Raw genomic sequence first — 21,470 nt, forward strand, 5'->3', positions numbered from 1 at the left:
GGTAGGGTTGACCCGTCTCACAAATAAAGACTCGTACGACCGTCTCACAAGAGACATACTCTGTTATTATTTTTTTGAACGTGAATGTTCACAAATTTTGTATTGTATTACCTGGACTATACAACACATCATCAAATAGCAGAAACATACTACTCAATCATATTTTTTTAATGGGATAATTAGATATCTTTTTTAGATTTATCTTAATTAAAAAAAAAAATCTAATGATTAAAAAATGTTACATTTATCTTTTGAGGTTTGTGAAAAACACTAAATAAATACAATAGTTTCTAAAATTATAAAGACCCCGTAAAATTTGTATTTATCTTATTTTATTATTTTACATTTTTATGAGGTTAAATATAATAAAACAAACTGGAAAAGAGTGTACATAATGTTAGAAGTTATTGGATTTAGTTGTTATTTTTCACAAATCTCATAAAAGATATATGTAATATTTAATACATTTGGATTTTCGTTAATATAACAAACCTCGTATAAGATAAATGTAATTAACTTTTTTTCTCATTCCTGCTCCTAGTGAAGTTTATTCATTTATAAATAAAATCTTGCCAATCTCACGACCGATTATTTTAAAAAAAAAATTTAATAGAAAATAAATCAATCAATCAACAAACATCCTTTTATGCCAAAAAAAAAAAACTAAAATAAACTCGATAAGATCTTCGATTTAAAAAAAAAAACACCATATAATTTTTTCGACGATTATATAAAAAAAATTACTAATCTACTGGAAAATCTTAAGGTAGGGGGTGATCGATCATCCTCGCTGGTCATTCAACGAGTTAATAAATCTATTTAATTATATTTCTCATTAGGGCCAACACATAATCTCTTATACAGAATGATAAAGACAATTAAGTGCAAGTAAATATACATTCAAAATAATTAGTAATTTTTTAAATTTTTATTTATTTATTTCACATGTGTCGACAGCAAACTGGCCAAGTTCAGACAAGGTAGGAGGACTTGAGTATTTTACTCCGTACCAAAAAAGTTGGGTCGCGTTGCATGCGTGATATGCTTTAATTTCACACAACCTAATAAATACAAGTGGAATTTCTTTCAAGATTTATATAAATTTTGAAAAAAAATAATTTCTCCATCGTGCATATATACTAATGGTTATCTTGCTTAATAAATGTCATAGGTCCGGCACGAGGCGAAGAGGACATGGGACAACCTATCATGAAAGAAGAGTAAAAGTAGCCACGATATAATGAACCAACATGCATATGATTGCCCCCTGCCATTTTCACGCATGGACTCCAACATCTTACAAATAAATCATGAAGAAAAACAAAAAGGAAATTTTAACATCTGATATCATGTTAAGATTGGAACTTGGACCTAACTCAATCCCAAAAACTAGCTCAAAGGAGGAGGATTGTCCAATCCCATATATACCACTCAAAAGTTGTTTATTCAACTGATGTAGGACAATTAACAGTCTGTCTGATCTCTATCTATATTATACGCACACAAAGGTGTGTATGTATATTGTTACGATTAGCATTTGAGTCAAGAAATATTTTGATCGAGCTACTATTCAAAGAAGATTGCCGGATCGAGTAAGTAACAATATATTTGAGTTGTATCATTATTAAATGAAACTTTTAACATAATAATTGACTCGATCTCAATCTCGATACATATTTATTTTATGATTGAATCAGTCAGTATTCTTGTCATTTGCTTGTAATAGGGTCAACTTTCATAGATTTTTTTTATTATAACACACGTTGGAGGGTAATTCGAACTTGGGGAACTAACTAATCTGACAGAAGGTGAGACCACAGAGCTACAAATCCGGTCTCTAACTTTCATAGATTTGAAAAGGGATACATATAACTACCCTACATTATAAGGACATAAATAATGATACAAACTGATCAACCCACGATCGATAAGGTTTTCAATTGTAAGTACATGTTTTGCCCCTTCATTCCCTTTAATTTTCATATTGTGTGCTCGTCTTGACTTTATATATATGTGTGTGTATAGATTGATAGATTCATCATAAAATAATATACTAGATCTCAAATTGAAATTAAAAATGTTGAACTTGTATCTAATATCAACTATTTGAACCAACTCTAGTTAAATATTATTCACAAATCAAGTTGATTATGAAACGTACAGTCTCACGGATCTTTTTCGTGAGACGAATCAATCATGCTCATATTTATAACAAAAAAGAATATTTTTTAGTGAGTGCTTCAAATAAAATATATGTCTTGCAAAATTGACCCGTGAGACCATCTCACGTGAATTTTTGTGATTTTGAATAGGCATGGTACTTTTTATAGAGTAGATTTCTTGTGAGACGGTCTCACGAATCTTTATCTGTGAGACGATTCAACTCTACCGATATTCACAATAAAAAGTAATACTCTTAGCATAAAAGGTAATATTTTTTCATGAATGATTCAAATAAGAGATCCGTCGTACAAAATATGATTCGTAAGACCGTCTCACACAAGTTTTTATATCTATCTCTTTTTTATATATGTATATATATTTCTTCAACAAGATAATGCTCTATGTAGTTGATGCTTATTCAGATCTTTACGAGATTTGCCACCATCGTGTATCTTGAATTTATTCGGTGTACGAAATAAATTCAAAACGATTAGTCTTACCTCTTGCTAGGTTATGCGACTTTTATCTCGTAGGTGGGACGAAAGTCACGAAATCATTAATTTTGGAAAATTAGGACAATAATCTTTGGTCGAAACTTGTGAGGAAATTTGCTATATTTTAGGACATAATTGTGCATTTTGGAGTAATTTTATTGGAGCTAACCCTGATTGGCAGACAATAATTGAAGAGGTTTTGGATAAATCATATGGTAAAACTTGAAAGATCGCACGAGTGGGATTTGTACCTATTTTAGCCAACAACTAGGTAGCTGGTGTAAAATTACATTGTTCATGATCAATACAAGTAAATATATATTTAATATTAATGAAATATTTTATAAATAAATATTTATTTAGTCGAGTAGGGATAAGGGATGTCACCACCTCAATTTGGGAGTACTTTAATTTTCACCCAAAAATTCTAGGAAAGTCTATATATTTTATATTATTGGTCCCCTGACCATATATTAAAAATTAGAGCTAGACGGGGACCTGAAGTTAAAATCTTATAGAGGATAAAATTTTGCATTAATATTATTTTCTAACAAGGCTTATTTATCGTTAGGATAAAAGCAACAGGTGTGATGAATAATATGATTTTGTGTTTTGTTTTATTTTATTTCATCGCATAGGTAGTGAATGAGCAAAAAATATGGCTCTATCGGGACTAGAATTTTAAATCTAGAATATTTTAATATTTTAAATTAATCTACATGGGCTAATATCATATTATTTCAAAATTATACAAAGTTTACATACCACTTTTTTTCAAAAAAAAATTGGAACATCCGGTCTAAAGCTCGGGTATAGATGCATGTGGCTTCGCCACTCTGTATATATGATTACTATAAGTTACATATATTTTAAAGGAAAATTACAAATTCAGATCGATATATTTTTCTATTTGCAATTTGATTTTTTATGTTGTCAAATTTTAGTATTTGTGTGCTTTCTTTGTTTGTTTGTTTTTTTTTTCAATTTTATTTATGTTTCCAGGGCAACAACAATGTGGCGTTGATATGATGCTGATATGTGCGGTGTCATATCAACACTCCCATAAAAAAGATTGAAATTTCAAAAAACAAAATTGTAAAATACATAAATAAGACTGAAATTTGACGACATAGAAAATCGACTGTGATTCATGTGACTTGGGTATTAAATATAGTCCTTATTAAAATATAACTAATGATTTCATAAGTGGATACTTTGATTATTATTACTACATTAGATAAAAGCACATTTGACCATAAGCAAGACAATGTAGTGACATAATGAACCTCACTTGCAACCACTTTTGACAAAATTTTCGAGTGGCTATTGAGTGCTTTTTAATTATTATTTCTCAGGCTTGGTTTTTTATTCATTTCCTTTGGTGATAAAGTTTTGTAATTCTTCAATACATTTCATATTATCTTTTTTTTTTTTTACTAGAATTAATTAAATTCTTGCTACTCTTATTTCTTCCTACAGTTATATATAATTAATATATATATGGACGAATAACTTGTAATAAATATGTTATTGTGTTCAAGTGTATCAGGACAAAATTAGATTTCACGGTCGAAATAAGCTCACGAACTATCGAAAAAAATTGGTTTACATTTAATTAAAACATATTGTGGATCAAATTCAAGCTCAGCTTAAATTTAATTATTTCGTATTATAAAAATAAAATAATATTCAAAACAAATGATTTTAATTAATTTATTCCCATCTATAATATTATATCTAATTAAAATATAATTACACAGTTCTTGGCGGAAATGCCCCTATGTAATGGGTGATGAGTTTCTTGCTAATGATTAATGTGAAAACACTATAATTAATGGACCCCTTAATCACCTTTCTTGTCTTAATTTCATTCAACATTTTAGACGCAGAATCAATTCAAAAAAATTTTAAAATTTTATTTATGGGTATTTACATCTATCCATGAAATTAAGTAATTTTAAAAATTGGCAGATATAAATTAAGAAAATGAGAATAATCTTAAATTAACTCGAAAAAGATGTTTAAAAAAAAAGTTGACTGAAATTGTTAGAAAATTAGAATCTACTTTTGCTTTGAACCTTTATGTCATATCTTGTCAATTTATTTATTCTTTGTTCTTTGGAATATGAAGAATCTCTGGTCTCTTTACAGCTCTAACTGAACACTTTTTAAATTTATTTGCAAATTATAGAAATTGAGAATAAGTTTTATCAACTTTTAGGGGAGAAAGAGTGAACCAAACATAATGCTGCATAGCCTACATTGAAGGCTTTTTTGAAAAAATTCATATAATTTAAACACTTTAACTTTGATTGTTTTCGCTTTTCAATGATTATTCCAAATAGAATAGATAAATTTAAGGAGTTAATTATAGTTTATGCCATGAGACCATATTAAATTAATTGTTTTCAAACATATAAGATGGGATATTTTTTGTCTAATATAAAAACTTTTTCCTCTGTATATTTTCCATCGAATCTTTGGACAATAATTTGCATTTTTATACTATTATATATATATATATATATATATATATATATATATTAAGCAAGAGACTCTATTATTTGTTGTTAGTTGTTACATATCAGATTAGATAAAATATATGAGGATTGTATATATAGATTTGGACAATTTTTCTCTTTTGAGCTAATTTTTAAAGTTGAGTTAATGTTATAATATCTTTAACACTTATCAGTCGAATTCGGTACGACACCAACGTAAATTTACAAATATAACCACCAAGAATCAATGCACGGTAATCTCAAAATCTTTATCTATACTCTTTCCGTCTACGGTCACCGCCGTTGAATACCTCAGAGTAAAATCAAGGGAGTCATTGTCACAGAAAATAAAAATTAAAGTGCCCGAGTGGGAAAAAAAATGGTGATATTCAAGAACTTAAAAGGACGAGTGATGGGATTTTTAAATTTTTTTTTTTTTTTTGCAGAAATAGTATAATCAAAGGTGGTTGATGAAAAAGATGGTGATTGTACAGCGTGACATCTGATGACATTTCTAAACAACTGAAATCAGATTAAGAGGGAGGAATCTGCAGATTTTACTATCATTTTTTCTGACAAAAAAGATATTTAAAAAAAATTACACATCTTTTCCTCTCCTTTTCTCTGTTCTTTGACGCTGCGTTTGGTTCAAGGAATTAGGGGTGATTGATTAATTTATCCGGCCCAATCAAGTGTTTGGTTCAATTTTAAATAAACCTACCTTATCCCTCCTAGGTATGATTAGGTTATATTGGTTAGGTTAAAATAATACCTCCTCACCCCCTAGGATTATTTATCCCAATCTTAATACATCCTATTTTTCCGATTTTACCCTTCTCCTAAATTCAAACTCACCACCATTTCTCGCCACCGACCGCCGCCGGCCAACCACAGACGCCGACGCAGTTAGCGACGGTTTGTAAACAAACCGTCGCTATTAGCGACGGTTTGTGTAGAAAGGTTTGTCAAAATACCGTCACTATTAGCGACGGTTTGTTTCTCAAACGTCGCAATTAGCGACGGTGTGTTAAAAAACGTCGCTAAATGTCTAATTTTTAGTAATTAAAATAATTCAAAACAAGATCGGCGACGGTTTATAAAACACCGTCGCTAATAGCGACGGATAGTTTTCTCAAAAACCGTCGCTGTGAGCGACGGATTTTGAGAATCCGTCGGTAAGTTTCCGGTCGACGATTTCCGCCGACCACTGCCGCCACTGTCGCCGTCGCGAAGGGGAAGGGCAATTTCGTCTTTTCATCAAAAAATTCAAAATTATCCTACACTTAAAAATCTTACCAAACATAATATTATTTTACATCATATTTTACAATTCTATCACAATCATTTTCTTTATCATTTACGTACTAATCATTAGTTTATCCTATCCTTCCAACCAAACGCAGCCTGAATGTATTCCAGCTAAATGTGGAACAATATGCAAGTGACTTTTAATGAATAATTTTTCAAACATTAAATATGAAATATCACATTTAATCCTATAATTGCATTTAATTACTAAATATATAAATATTCCTGTGCCGTAAAAACATGGTTTTGGTCAAAAACTAGACACAGTATTTTTTGTCGGAGTACCAAAAAATTTCTCCCTTTCACACTGTTTTTTTAATTATTATTTATTTCATTTTGTACTTTTATATCCTCTGTTTGCGTGTAGGTGTGCCTTGCCTTGTACTCTTTCCATGAACTCAGTAAGTAAGAGCATAAGTTGTCAAGAAAATTAATTGAAATTTGTAACTATATTATAAAATTACAAAAAAATGATTTTATATTATCATCTAAATTTCCGAGTTTTAATCTTTGCATTTAATACTAGGTAATTATAATTTAATCTTCATTAGAATAATTCAGGTATGATTTTACAATAGAAATTAAGGAATTAGACATCCAAAAGTCAATAAATATCTATATAAATAATTTATTTAAATAAAAAGTTTATAATATTGAGACTTGGGATCAACCAGTCCAACATACTTGTATTTATAAACAAGAGATGACAAAATAAAGAGCAATGGCTTAGCAACCATCATTTTATTTATATAATAATATCCAAGAAATTAAAAAAAATTATTGACAGAGAGAACGTTGGTGGGCTGATCTTTTTGTATATTCTTCGCTTGAAAGTTAAATCCAAAAAAAATGACACGAGATGGCGAGGAGATAAAGACGGTAGAGCAATGGAGATGGTCTGAATTGCAAGGCCTTGAACTCCTTGTGTCAGATAATGCAGAAGAACAACACAGCCACCCTTCAGCAATTAAAGCCCGCGACCACATTAAAAGCAACGCAAATGCTGTTTCAACTGGACCACATGTTAAACCAGGACCAGGGACTTCCCAAGATTCTGTTGGAAGAAGTGGAACAGTAGCAGGAATGGAGGTTTCAGCCTCTGGAAGTAATAAAGACGGCGGTGGGGTGCCGGAGAAGGCAGGTGCCCCACCGCCGGCTGTTGGGTTTGGTGAGCTTTTCAGGTTTGCAGACGGGCTGGATTATTTTCTGATGAGTTTTGGTACAGTTGGTGCTATCGTTCATGGCAGCTCATTGCCTTTGTTCCTTAGATTCTTTGCTGATCTTGTTAATTCATTTGGTTCTAATGCAAACGATGTTGATAAGATGACACAAGAAGTTTTGAAGGTAATAATCTGTCGAATCTTGGAAGGAATTTATTTATGTTGTTTCTCAGACTCGATGGTTATTTGTTTTCAGTATGCATTTTATTTTCTTGTGGTGGGAGCTGCCATATGGGGATCTTCATGGGCTGGTAAATTTTTTTACATCATTGATTTTTACGGACTTTTGTTTCATTTTTTCAAGTTAATTAAGGTTCTCTTTAATGGGTTGCAGAGATTTCATGTTGGATGTGGACTGGGGAGAGGCAATCCACAAAAATGAGGATCAAGTACTTAGAGGCTTGTTTGAACCAAGACATTCAATTCTTTGACACAGAGGTTCGGACATCGGATGTAGTTTTTGCCATTAACACTGATGCAGTAATGGTTCAAGATGCCATTAGCGAAAAGGTGAAGAAGAAACAAGAAAATTCACGTGGATTTTTTCTAAATTTATTTTATCTTCATTCTAATCAAGCTTATTTTTTGTTTTTGTTTTTTTTTTTTCAGTTGGGAAATTTCTTGCACTATATGGCAACATTTGTATCTGGATTTGTGGTGGGATTCACGGCAGTGTGGCAGCTAGCTTTAGTCACTCTTGCAGTTGTTCCACTTATAGCTATAATTGGCGGTATCCACGCTGCTACATTGGCAAAACTCTCTGCCAAAAGCCAAGAAGCTCTGTCACAAGCCGGAAATATCGCAGAACAGGTGACAAATATCGAATCTTGAATCTTGAAAATGCTATTAGCTCACAAAAATTCTGTTACTTCACCATTGATTTGGGATGAATCGAAATAAACTAGCAGACAATAGTGCAAATTCGGACGGTTGTGGCATTCGTTGGCGAGTCGAGAGCTTTACAGGCCTATTCAGTGGCATTGAAGGTTGCTCAAAGAATTGGTTACAAGAGTGGATTTTCAAAGGGATTGGGATTGGGAGCTACTTATTTTACTGTTTTTTGCTGCTACGCCCTTTTGCTATGGTATGGAGGTTACTTGGTTAGACATCATTTGACGAATGGAGGGCTTGCAATAGCAACAATGTTTGCTGTCATGATTGGTGGGCTGTAAGTTTAGTTCATTCTGGAAAATAGCTGCATAAATTTAACTGTTACTAATCTTTCTTGGTCTTATAATGTGCTGTAATATTTAGAGCTCTGGGGCAGTCTGCTCCAAGTATAGCTGCATTTGCAAAGGCAAGAGTTTCTGCTGCTAAAATCTTCCGGCTAATCGATCACAAACCAGCTGTGGACAAAAACAGCAAGTCGGGTTCTGAATTGGAGTCCATAACAGGGCAGTTGGAGCTTCAGAATGTGGATTTTCAATACCCTTCAAGGCCGGAAACTCAAATACTCGACAACTTTTCACTCCTCATCCCTGCCGGAAAGATGGTCGCCTTGGTTGGAAGCAGTGGCTCTGGGAAAAGTACAGTGGTGTCCCTTATTGAGAGGTTTTACGATCCCACCTCAGGTTATGATCCAGACTAGTTCTTTTATCAAAACTTCTAATCTATGGTTGACAAATTTTAAAAAAATCTCGCAGGATTCCACAATTTCTTGGCTACTGTTTTAAGTGTAAATATTAATGTTAGGCTACTTTCTATGAACTTGTATTTTGGGATAAGAATAACAGAATTAGGGATAACTGGTTCAAATCATCTGGTGCATTTTGGATATCAATTACCGATACATATTTAGTGTTTCTCTACTTGTACGGGCAGGGGCGGGTTTAAAGTTATTACACAACTTCCCATAAGCTCTGAGTTTTTCGTAAAAGTGGTTTCTGACGATTACTAAATAATTGCATTTGCAATAGGACAAGTTTTGCTTGACGGGCATGACATAAAGACATTAGATCTACGGTGGCTGAGGCAGCAGATTGGACTTGTGAGCCAAGAACCAGCGCTATTCGCAACCACGATCAATGAAAACATACTTTTGGGCCGGCCTGATGCAAGTTTAATAGAAATTGAAGAGGCTGCTAGAGTCGCTAACGCGCATTCATTCATCGTCAAGCTTCCAGATGGCTATGATACTCAGGTTAGCTAGTTTTGTAATGCATGCTGACATGCACTAAATCCTGAATTTAGAACTCAAATATAGTTTCCAATGTGGTCTTCCCTTGATATTTAATTGCAGCATTGCTAAAGGTTTATATGGTCAACAAAACCAACCTTACATAATTTATGAAGTCAAAAAATGGAAATTTCAACAGAAGGTAACATGGCTCCAGTAATGCTCATCGAAACAAAATTATAAGCATACAATACACTGATGAAAATCAAAGTAACTGGTAAAAATTCAAGGGCACGCGAAAGATAGAAGTGGTTCGAATCATTACATGAATAAGCATTAACCATTCACATTTGGGAGATATCGAGTACATAAATTTTATGACAAACAGTTTCCATGCTTATAATGCAAACTAATTATAGAAAAGAGATCATAAATGTGTGCTTCATATACATTAGTAAGCACTTCCACTGATGGAGAAAATGGAGATGACATTAATCGTTCTGCAATGGCAGGTAGGGGAGAGGGGGCTGCAACTTTCTGGTGGACAGAAACAGAGAATTGCTATAGCCAGGGCGATGCTGAAGAATCCAGCCATATTGCTCTTGGATGAAGCAACTAGTGCACTGGATTCTGAATCAGAAAAGCTTGTGCAAGAAGCACTAGACCGTTTTATGATTGGAAGGACAACTTTAGTGATTGCCCATCGTCTTTCTACGATTCGAAAAGCTGATCTTGTTGCTGTTCTGCAGCAAGGTAGCGTTTCCGAGATTGGAACCCATGACGAGTTATTTGCTAAAGGAGAAAATGGCTTCTATGCCAAGCTTATCAAACTGCAAGAAGCTGCGCATGAAGCCGCTATCAGCAATGCCCGAAAGAGCAGTGCGAGGTACAGTTGAAATCTTGGATAACGCAAACAAAAATAGTAGTATTCAGTGAGTTATGACTTGCTTCTTGATGAGTTTTTGTATTGTAGGCCTTCTAGCGCAAGGAATTCTGTAAGCTCACCAATAATCACGAGAAATTCTTCCTATAATCGGTCGCCATACTCGAGACGACTGAGTGACTTTTCTACCTGTGACTTTAGCCACTCCATGGAAGTTGCATATGCCAATTATCGCCATGAAAAACTTCCGTTTAAAGAGCAAGCTGGTTCTTTCTTGCGACTTGCGAAGATGAATTCTCCTGAATGGGTTTATGCTTTGATTGGTTCTATAGGTTCTGTTGTCTGTGGCTCTCTCAGTGCATTCTTTGCTTATGTGCTGAGCGCGGTTCTTAGCGTCTACTACAGTCCAGATAATACTTATATGATTAGAGAAATTGCAAAATATTGTTACCTTTTAATCGGGGTTTCATCTGCTGCACTTATTTTCAATACATTGCAGCATTTTTTCTGGGATGTAGTGGGCGAGAACTTGACAAAACGTGTACGAGAGAAGATGTTAGCGGCTGTTCTGAGGAACGAAATGGCATGGTTTGATCAGGAAGAAAATGATAGCTCAAGAGTTGCAGCAAGACTTGCCCTTGATGCAAATAATGTAAGATCAGCAATCGGGGATAGAATCTCTGTAATAATGCAGAATTCTGCTCTTATGCTGGTTGCTTGTACTGCCGGATTCGTCTTACAGTGGCGCCTCGCCCTCGTGCTCATTGCTGTCTTTCCAGTAGTCGTTGCAGCAACTGTTTTACAGGTCAGAATTCCCAAAAATCCTACTTGTTCGCTTTTTTGAAATAAGTGTTCACTGATGGCAATGCAATTTCGGCAGAAAATGTTCATGAATGGATTCTCCGGGGACTTGGAGTTGGCTCATTCGAAGGCCACACAGATAGCAGGGGAAGCTGTGGCGAATGTAAGAACAGTGGCAGCCTTTAATTCGGAATCGAAAATTGTTGGCCTTTTGATCTCTAGTCTCAAGCCTCCATTGCGCCGTTGCTTCTGGAAGGCTCAGATAGCCGGAAGTGGTTATGGTATAGCACAGTTCTTGCTCTACGCTTCCTATGCACTAGGTCTCTGGTATGCATCGTGGCTAGTCAAGCATGGAATCTCCGACTTCTCGAAGACTATCCGTGTTTTCATGGTCCTTATGGTCTCTGCAAATGGTGCAGCCGAAACCTTGACCCTCGCCCCTGATTTCATCAAGGGGGGGCGTGCAATGCGCTCGGTTTTCGACCTTCTTGATCGCAAAACTGAAATTGAGCCCGATGATCCAAGCACCATATCTATCGCTGATCGGATGAGAGGCGAAATAGAGTTCAAACATGTGGATTTCTCATATCCCATGCGACCTGATGTGTTGATATTTCATGACATGAATCTCCGAGCCCGAGCCGGGAAAACATTAGCCCTCGTTGGACCTAGTGGCTGTGGTAAGAGCTCAGTCATCTCCCTTATACAGAGATTCTATGAACCTTCCTCCGGGCGTATTATGATTGATGGAAAAGGTATCAGGAAGTACAATTTGAAGTCACTGCGACGCCACATTGCTGTTGTACCACAAGAACCGTGCCTCTTCGCAACAACCATCTACGAAAACATAGCTTATGGACACGAGTCAGCCACTGAATCAGAGATCACTGAAGCTGCAACATTGGCTAATGCTCACAAGTTCATAGCCTCATTACCCGATGGCTACAAGACATTTGTAGGAGAACGAGGAATACAACTCTCTGGTGGACAGAAGCAAAGAATCGCCATTGCTCGAGCTCTTTTGAGAAAAGCCCAGATAATTTTGTTCGATGAAGCCACTAGTGCACTTGATGCCGAGTCAGAAAGGTGCATACAAGAAGCTTTGGAGCGCTCCTGTGAAGGAAAAACGACCATTTTAGTCGCTCACAGACTTTCAACGATCAGAAATGCGCACGTCATTGCGGTTCTTGACGATGGGAAAGTAGCAGAACAAGGTTCACATTCTCATCTATTGAAAAATCACCCCGATGGCATATATGCACGTATGATACAATTACAACGAATCACAATCATGCATGGTGCCACATCGGGTTCTACCGCTTCTTCAATTCCACCTCACGATCAAGGTCCATGAAGTTAAGCTAAATGACAGCTGAATAGAAGTATACTTGAGAATTTAGATACATCCCAAATTGATTTCCTGGCTCTGTTGTTTTCTTGGGATTTTGATGCGGTATAGCATGATCATTAATTAAAATTATGATGTTGCAGCTAAGTTTACACAGTATCTAATATATATAATTACATTTACCATTTCAAACACTAAGTCAAAATAAACTCCGTGCTCCACATTGATAAAAGTGACGAACAGCGAAAATTATATTTAATACAGCAGTATACTACACACATCGATCATATAAAATGAAGACATCGATAAATATTTGAGGTTTGGAGTTCATTACATTACAAGGTTTGTCCGCGACATATTAACGTCATGGTAAAGGTTCAAAGTATGATAAAAGAAATAACATTAAGGACTAAACAAAGAAACAGTGTTCCTTCACGAATTTTTATCCTTGCAAGAAACAGTGCATCATATCGATGATGAAACGTAGAAATAACCCATACGTGAAGAACATCATGTAGATCAAACATTGAAAGAGACCTTGTCTGAGCATCTTTCATGTTTAAGAAGACAGTGATCGAGTACATACAGACGTGGGAAAACGTCATTGGCCAACTTCACGTGGTGGTTGCACAAACGGAAAAGGAGACATGTAAAATAGAAAAGCAAATAAAAAACAAAAACAAAATCAGGACAAAGGGATTAAAAGTCCAGTGATGCAGCTGCTACTTTGTCAAAATAGAGTGATTTGGAAGCTTTTAGGTTTCTTTCACTTGCGTGTTTGGTGTAAAATCACAATCTTTTCGATTTTCATGTCTGGAAATGTCTGTGGGCGAAGCATTTTAAAAAAGATAAGTATGTTTTTGTCACAATGATGCCCGAACGACTCAACTCAGGTTTTGACTCTCAAATTCTAGTCGATCTACCGAATTTGAGTCATGTACATATTTATTCACGTGCTTATGTGTTTTTCGTTTATATATAAAAATCAATACATGCTGCTCGAATGTAACAGAAAACCACCATCAAGAAAGTGGTACCTATTGAGAAATGAAGCTCACAGCTTCCCGCGAAAGAAACTCAATTTGATTATTAAGAAAATGATTCAAAAGTTCTTTACAAAGCCTCTAGCTAGTCTTATTTATACTGCCTAACAATTGGTTAAAGTTGCTATATGGTGAAATACGATTTTACACTCCCCCTCAAGCATGGAATAGATCTAATATTCCAAGCTTGCACAACAGATACTGATGTTGATTCTTGCTCAATGCTTTTGTAAACAAGTCCGCTGGTTGTTGATCTGTAGATGTATGCGACGTCTCGATCAACTTGTCCCGAATCTTTTCTCGAACTAGATGGCAATCGATCTCTATATGCTTTGTCCTTTCGTGAAATAATGGATTAGCTGCAATCTGTAGCGCTGCCGTGTTGTCACAATATAGTTTCACTGGAAGCTGTAATTTCATTCCCATGTCTTTCAAAATCTCAACAATCCAAACCACTTCACAAGTCGTGTTTGCCATCGCCCTGTACTCAGCCTCTGCCGAGGATCTTGAAACCGTGGACTGTTTCTTGGTTTTCCAAGATATTAGAGACTCACCCAACTTGATACAATAACCCGTTACTGACCGTCTACTCATCGGACATGTGCCCCAATCAGAATCACAAAATGCTGTCAATGAGAGTGAACTCTGCGAAGAAAGTAGGATTCCTTGTCCTGGTGCACCTTTCAAGTACCTTAAAACTCTAACAGCAGCTTCCATGTGAGATGCTTTAGGATTATGCATGAACTGACTTAGCAACTGTACTGTGAAACATATGTCTGGACGTGTCACCGTAAGATATATTAATCTCCCAATCAATCTACGGTATGAACCAGAATCATCGAGCAATGGATCAAGTGAACTTTTCTGTCCAATGCTGTCATCATATTCTTTTGTGGTTAGCCTCAGATTTTGCTCCATAGGCGTGTTAAAAACCTTAGCACCAGCAAGTCCTGCTTCTGAGATGAGTTCTAAGGCATATTTCCTTTGGTTCAAACAAATTCCATCCTTTGATCGAGCAACCTCAATTCCCAGAAAATACTTTAATGTTCCCAAGTCTTTTATCTTTATCTTTGAATGCAAATACTCTTTTAGGCTTGAAATTGAAGGCTCATGATTTCCAGTTATAACTATATCATCAACATAAACCAATAAAATGGTTATGAAGTTGTGTTCTTTCTTTACAAATAGGGAATGATCATGTGATGATTGATTAAAACCAGCAAGCCTCATATGTTGCGCAAATTTCATGTTCCATTGTCTCGAAGCTTGCTTGAGACCATATAATGATTTTGTTAGCCGACACACTATCTCCCCCTCACTTTGAAGTCTAGTAGAATCCCCCCTTAGACTTCGAAGACCCTCAGGCAAGGTCATGTAAATTTCCTCGTCGAGATCCCCTTGAAGAAAAGCATTTGTAACGTCCATTTGGTAAAGAGACCAATTGCAAATGGCAGCAACACTAAGCAAACAACGAACAGTGGTAATCTTAGCTACCGGTGAAAATGTGTCATGATAATCAATCCCATGGAGTTGGGTATATCCTTTCGCAACAAGCCGAGCTTTGAAACGGTCAACACGCCCATCAGCGTGATACTTAACCTTATACACCCATTTGTTGCCAATAGGAAGCTTACCAGAAGGCAGCGAAACAAGATCCCATGTGTGGTTGGCATCCAAAGCCGCTAATTCTTGAGCCATAGCCTTTTGCCAACGGGGATCAAGAACTGCCTCTTTGTAGGTGTTTGGTTCCTTGATGGTGGAGATATGAGATAGAAAGACTCTATAAGGGGAAGATATATTCGAGTAATTAACAGAATTGGTAATTGAATGGGGAGAAAATGGCAAGTGATGTGAGGAGGAACATACAAAGTCTTGAGTCCAAATGGGAGGACGAGACTCTCTGGAGGACCTGCGAATAGGTGGTGGCATAGGAGCATCTTGGGAAATAATATGTGCTGGAATGGGAGAGGAGGAAATGGAAAGATCTTCATCAGTAGACAAAGCTGGCAAGGAAGAGAAAATGGGTGGAGGAGCAGTAGTGTGGGAAAAAGGAAAAATGGATTCATGAAACTGAACATCTCGAGAAATAAAGAATTTGTGAGTGGTAAGGTCTTGAAGTCTATAACCTTTTTGAGTAGATGAATAGCCAAGGAAAACACATGCAGTTGCCCGAGGAGCAAACTTGTCCCCACGAGGTAATACCGAGGCATAGCATAAGCAACCAAGCACCCGCAAATGAGAGTATGAAGGGGTGTGATGAAATAATGCTTCATAAGGAGAATGTTTTGCAAGGAGGGGAGTAGGGATACGGTTGATGAGATACACTGCTGTGAGAACACAGTCACCCCAATATTTGTGTGGGAGTGAAGCCTGAAGCTTCAAAGCACGAGCCACTTCCAGAATATGTCTGTGCTTTCTTTCCACAAGGCCATTCTGCTGTGGGGTGTAAGGACAAGAGGATTGGTGAATAATGCCCAATGAATTGAGAAGAGTAGTACATTCTGCCTGGAAAAACTCAGTGGCATTGTCAGTCCGAATGAACTTGACAGTGGCAGAGAATTGATTCTGAATGAGAAGCAAAAAAACTTTGAAAGTGGGAAGCACATCAAGCTTTGAGTGTAGGAGATAGACCCAAGTGGCTCTTGAAAAATCATCCACTATAGTGAGAAAATAACGCTCTCCATTATATGTGGTTGTGTTATATGGCCCCCATACATCCAGGTGAAGTAACTGGAAGATATGGCTGGACTCAAACGATCGCTTGGAAGGAAATGGCAATCGAGTGAGCTTAGATTGTGGACAGATACCACAATGAGACATATTGAATTCATGAGACAAAAAAGGAAGCATCTTCATTCGAGATATAGAAATGTGGCCAAGTCTCTTGTGCCAAAGATTTTCATTATTTTCATGGGAAACATGATTATTTACAGCGGAAAACAAAGAAGGAGACAAATGTACAGAGTTATTGATAGAACAAAAATGACGCTCCATATCTTTGGAGTAGAGACTGGAGTTGTCTAGATGATACAAGCCACTCTCCTCTTTACCAATCCCCATTATTTTCCCATTGGAGAGGTCCTGAAACACACAAAAATTGGGATAAAAGGTGACACAGCAGTGATGGTGTTTGGTAAATTTGGAAACGGATAACAGATTATGCTTGAAATCAGGAACGAACAGGACATGATCGAGGGTAATACTGTTGTTTATGTCAACTGCTCCTACATGAGTGATTTTGGTGGTATGACCATTTGGCAATTGAATGGACCCCGTGGAATCAGCATATGGCAAAGAATTATGCAACAAGGTGTGATGGCCAACCATGTGATCGTTGGCCCCTGTATCAATTATCCACTTAGAAGCAGAAGAGGAGCTGTTACCTGCCATGTTAGCCGAAGCCATGCTCGAATCACCCACTGGTTGGTCCTTCTCAAGCATCTTTAGTATAGCTGCATATTGAGCTGGAGTGAAAAAATTTCCAGTCTCAGTGCCAGAAGTTGTTTCAACTTGATCCACCACGGCTTGTGGAGTTACTGATATATTTGCTCTCATCATTGGTTTTCCTTTGTCATTCCAGTCCCTATTGGTTTTCTGATTTGTCCCTCTTGTTGGACCTTTATACAGTTTGTGGCCAGGAGGATATCCAACCAATTTGAAGCAATGCTGTTTAGTATGGCCAAGCATATTGCAATGGTCACAACGAAAAATATCACGCCTCCTATCTTGTGTAGAAAAAAAACCAGAGGAGGGAACATTCGATTGAGATGGTATGGGACTTAATATGCTTCGGTGGGATTCTTCTTGAGAGACAATAGCAAATGCCTGAGCTACATTGGGAAGAGGACTCATCATCAACACTTGACTGCGAATGTGCACATAGCTATCATTCAATCCCTTTAAAAACTGGAGTAATTTGTGTTGTTGGATATATTCCACATATTTCTTTGCCGCTTCACAAGAGCACGTTGGCAAGACAACTAAAGACCCGAATTCATCCCATAACTGCCTAAGCTTCGAATAATAAACCGAGATAGAGCAGTTACCTTGCACTAATTGTCCAATTTCCCTATGTAATGTAAAAATTCTGGAACCGTTCACCTTGTCGAAGCGTTCCCGTAAATCCTCCCAAACTGTGGCTGCATCAGTTGAGTACACAATGCCCCCAAATATTTCCTTCGACACACTGTTCATTAGCCAAGACAACACGATAGCATTGCATCGTTCCCACTGTAGAATAGTATTGGCTCCAGGTGCAGGTCGAGAGCAGCTGCCATCAATGAAGGCCAATTTGTTTTTGGCGCGTAAAGCGATGACCATCGCTCGGCTCCAGACTCCATAATTTTCAGTGCCGATGAGCTGCTCATTGATCAAATTAAGACCAGGAGTATCCGATGGATTCACATATAGAGGATCATATGTATCAATTTGATTGGTGTTCAATCCCCATGGCGAACCAGCGGCAGAAGCCATTACAAAAAAATGGAAGCAAAATCTCGGAAAAATGAGATGAAAAAAAAAAAACAAGCAATCGATCCTCTGCTATCGATGTGGAGAATTGAGAAGAATGAAGCTCGAGCTGATGATCTCAGAAATGAAGATCTCAGGAATCGGCAGTTGATGGCTCTGATACCATATTGAGAAATGAAGCTCACAGCTTCCCGCGAAAGAAACTCAATTTGATTATTAAGAAAATGATTCAAAAGTTCTTTACAAAGCCCCTAGCTAGTCTTATTTATACTGCCTAACAATTGGTTAAAGTTGCTATATGGTGAAATACGATTTTACAGTACCCAAGAATCACTTTATCTGGAGATATCTAGCGATATAGAAACTTCATAAACCAACAAAATAATAGTTTACAGCATTTCTCGTGCCACATCAATGCATGAGAGATGGTTTACGACCCAAAGACGTGAAGACAAAAAGATATTCCCATGTACCAGGAAAAAAATCACTCAGTCAAAGCCTCAGGGTCGAACAAGACTACAAGAGGCCCATCACGCAGGAATTAGCATTTCAGAATCACATCAGAAGCTTCTCGATGGCATCCTGCATTAGACAATATATAAATTTAGAAATAAAGATATTGGAGTCGCTCACAAACTACCGTCAACTAATGCAAATTCTGAATATATCATGTCAATAATCTATGAATAAACAGAAAAAAAAATATGCTGGAGCCACTCCCACAAATTACCTTCAGTTGCTGTACTTGATATTTCAACTGGCTTCCTTCGTTGCTCGTCACTGAACAAGCGATAATTGGTCTGGTAACTCCACATGCCCGAGCAAGAGCTTGCTTTGATGGAACAAAAACATAAGGCACATTCTGCAATCAAAACCAAAAGGTCAGATAACTTGTTAGCCTCTGAAATAGCCACTCAACACAACAAAAGGATATCAAACTTGTACCAGCACTTTTTAAGTTATTTTTTAAGTGTAACAGAATATAGCAGCACAATTATTTCTGTACGCGTACCGCTTCTTATGTCGTTTGGTCTTGAAATGATCATCCCTCACACTCGTGTTGGCAAAATAAAGGCTGAAGTTGCAAAGGAAAACGTGCTAAAAATCAGTTCCAACCAAAACAATGATCAAACAAAATAAAAGAAAAAATAAGATTTCAAAATTACTCGCAGTGTAAACAGTAATACTACCCCATCCCCGGAAGATCTTCATCCACGGGCAAGAGCTTCCTATCTCCCTCCGCTCTCTGAAGTTCGTCGTAAACGACATCATCTCATTTCAGCAGAAATTTGGTGCTGCGGGAGGTTTTGTGAGAGCATCGGTGCGGGCACTTCCAGCCCATCCTTCGTCGACGGGAATAGTGAAATTCGATCAGTCTTCTACATTGAGGAAGGGATTTCCGTCATTTAAAGTGACGTCGTATACGTAATTTTTGATTGTTTTTTGGGCCACACTCAAAGAATAGTAGGGCCTTGGTCCACACTTGTAAAAAAATTTATCCAAGTCCTAAAAGCCCATATTTGGCCCACTATCGAGGAAGGGGATGCTCTATCTAGTTCGAACCCGAAAAAATTCATGCCGATACCTGCTAGCATAATATGGTGCATCGAATTATTCGAACCCATAACTTTTCAAATGCATGAGATAAAATCAAATTTTTTTAGTATGAAATATAAAATGTGTTTACTTAGAATGATAAAAAAAACTCTTTCAATTATAAATAACTGACAGTGCATTTTGGGCAGATGATTTTGAAATCCATATATTTCGATTAGTTTTATTGTTCACAGTCACAACTCACACAATTGATCAAATCTTAAATTCACATCTTATTTATATACATATTAATTAATAATAGAATTAGAACGAGTTTCAAATAACATTTTTGATGAACATGAAATATTATATAAACATGTAAGTGGTGTATTTGAAGTTTATTGTTTTACTTATCTGAACAACAAAAATAAAATTTAAATCTATAGATTTGAAATCCATCGATCCAATTACTTTTTTTCCCTCGAATATGATTTATTGTGATATTTCTCAACCTCGTTTTGGGTTAGCCACATAATCTAGTGGACATAGAGTTGAATCCAAATCATACATACGACTTGTGACTATACGTAAAGGAATATCAAAGTGGTCCGAATTTGAAACCACTGTCGTGAAGTGTGACGAGCCATTAGCCACCAATTAAAATTTTGTCTGGCTTCTAGTTTTTTTTTTTTTTTTTGGCAAATCAGAGAGAGATGGATGATGAACACACATTTATCTCTGTGTGTGGTGTGCTGCTTTTTAGCACATGAAATAAGAAAATCTACATGAAAAGATAATACAGTTTTGAGGTTGTTTGCAATTATCAATCAAACAGCTGACGATAACCTATTTCATAATAATAAATTTTGGAAAATATTCTTAATTTTGTACAAGAATTCCTGAAATTTTCGTAGAATATACTCATATACGTAATTCTAAACAAATTTAAAACGTTTGTTTACTACAATGATATAAAAATAACAACTATTATTGTTCAGTTTAAAATATTTACGTTTATTTTGTCATGACAATAGAACTTAAAGTCGTTATCTTTTAATGCGCATTGAGTAAACCATTGAGCTAACATTGTTGTAGCGTGCAAATCATGCTAGTTAGATAAACTGCATTAAAAAAACTATGTGTGATAGACTCAGATGTGTTAGATTCAACTTTAATTTTCCACGTCACTAATTTTCATAATTGAAGTTATAAATTGAAATAGAGAGGTGAAGATATTCAAATTATTAATTAATTAAGAGATTTATAGATTGAAATATATAGGTGAAGATATTCAACTCGTATTTAAGAAGCAATAATTATTTTAAATGTGCATTACGTCAACTTTTGAGAAAAACGAAATTAATACGGGCGAAACCACCACAGTTAAAAGTACATAGTGTTTATTTTTCACTTATTCAAAAATAATTGAAGATTAGTGTTTTTTTATAATATTTTAAATTTTTTTTTATTACAACATACGCGGGGAAGGGGAGATCGAACCCGGAGAGCTGGCTAATCCGACGAGGGTGAGACCACTGGGCTACAAGCCCGGTCTCATAATTGAAGATTAGTGTTGTTTACGCTCCA

At 36.2% G+C, this 21,470-nt stretch overlaps 1 protein-coding gene and 1 long non-coding RNA gene across 2 annotated transcripts; one reads left to right on the top strand and one right to left on the bottom strand.

Moving 5' to 3' along the window:
• The first annotated feature begins 7,175 nt into the window (after positions 1–7,175).
• Positions 7,176–13,015, top strand: LOC140839811 (ABC transporter B family member 1-like). Its single transcript, XM_073206768.1, has 10 exons — positions 7,176–7,810; positions 7,883–7,937; positions 8,021–8,196; positions 8,296–8,496; positions 8,595–8,854; positions 8,941–9,257; positions 9,603–9,826; positions 10,315–10,688; positions 10,776–11,490; positions 11,566–13,015. Exons 1-10 carry the CDS (start codon positions 7,316–7,318, stop codon positions 12,838–12,840), a joined length of 4,092 nt encoding a protein of 1,363 aa, XP_073062869.1. The 5' UTR covers positions 7,176–7,315; the 3' UTR covers positions 12,841–13,015.
• A 93-nt stretch (positions 13,016–13,108) lies between these two features.
• Positions 13,109–19,743, bottom strand: LOC140837995 (uncharacterized). The gene is made up of 4 exons (XR_012119519.1): positions 19,360–19,743; positions 19,078–19,209; positions 18,671–18,929; positions 13,109–13,871 (listed from the first exon to the last, which is right to left on the bottom strand). It is a non-coding gene; the product is annotated as an uncharacterized lncRNA (long non-coding RNA).
• Between the last annotated feature and the right edge of the window lie 1,727 nt (positions 19,744–21,470).

The sequence above is a fragment of the Primulina eburnea genome, chromosome 8, assembly GCF_022965805.1.
Source record: "Primulina eburnea isolate SZY01 chromosome 8, ASM2296580v1, whole genome shotgun sequence".
NCBI lineage: Eukaryota > Viridiplantae > Streptophyta > Magnoliopsida > Lamiales > Gesneriaceae > Primulina > Primulina eburnea.

Excerpts from the sequence above, each read along its gene's own strand:
- LOC140839811 (XM_073206768.1), top strand. The coding sequence starts at position 7,316 with ATGACACGAGATGGCGAGGAGATAAAGACGGTAGAGCAATGGAGATGG. Across the intron at positions 8,855-8,940 it reads GCTGTCATGATTGGTGGGCT|AGCTCTGGGGCAGTCTGCTC; the intron begins GTAAGTTTAGTT and ends TGTAATATTTAG. Across the intron at positions 9,258-9,602 it reads GTTTTACGATCCCACCTCAG|GACAAGTTTTGCTTGACGGG; the intron begins GTTATGATCCAG and ends CATTTGCAATAG.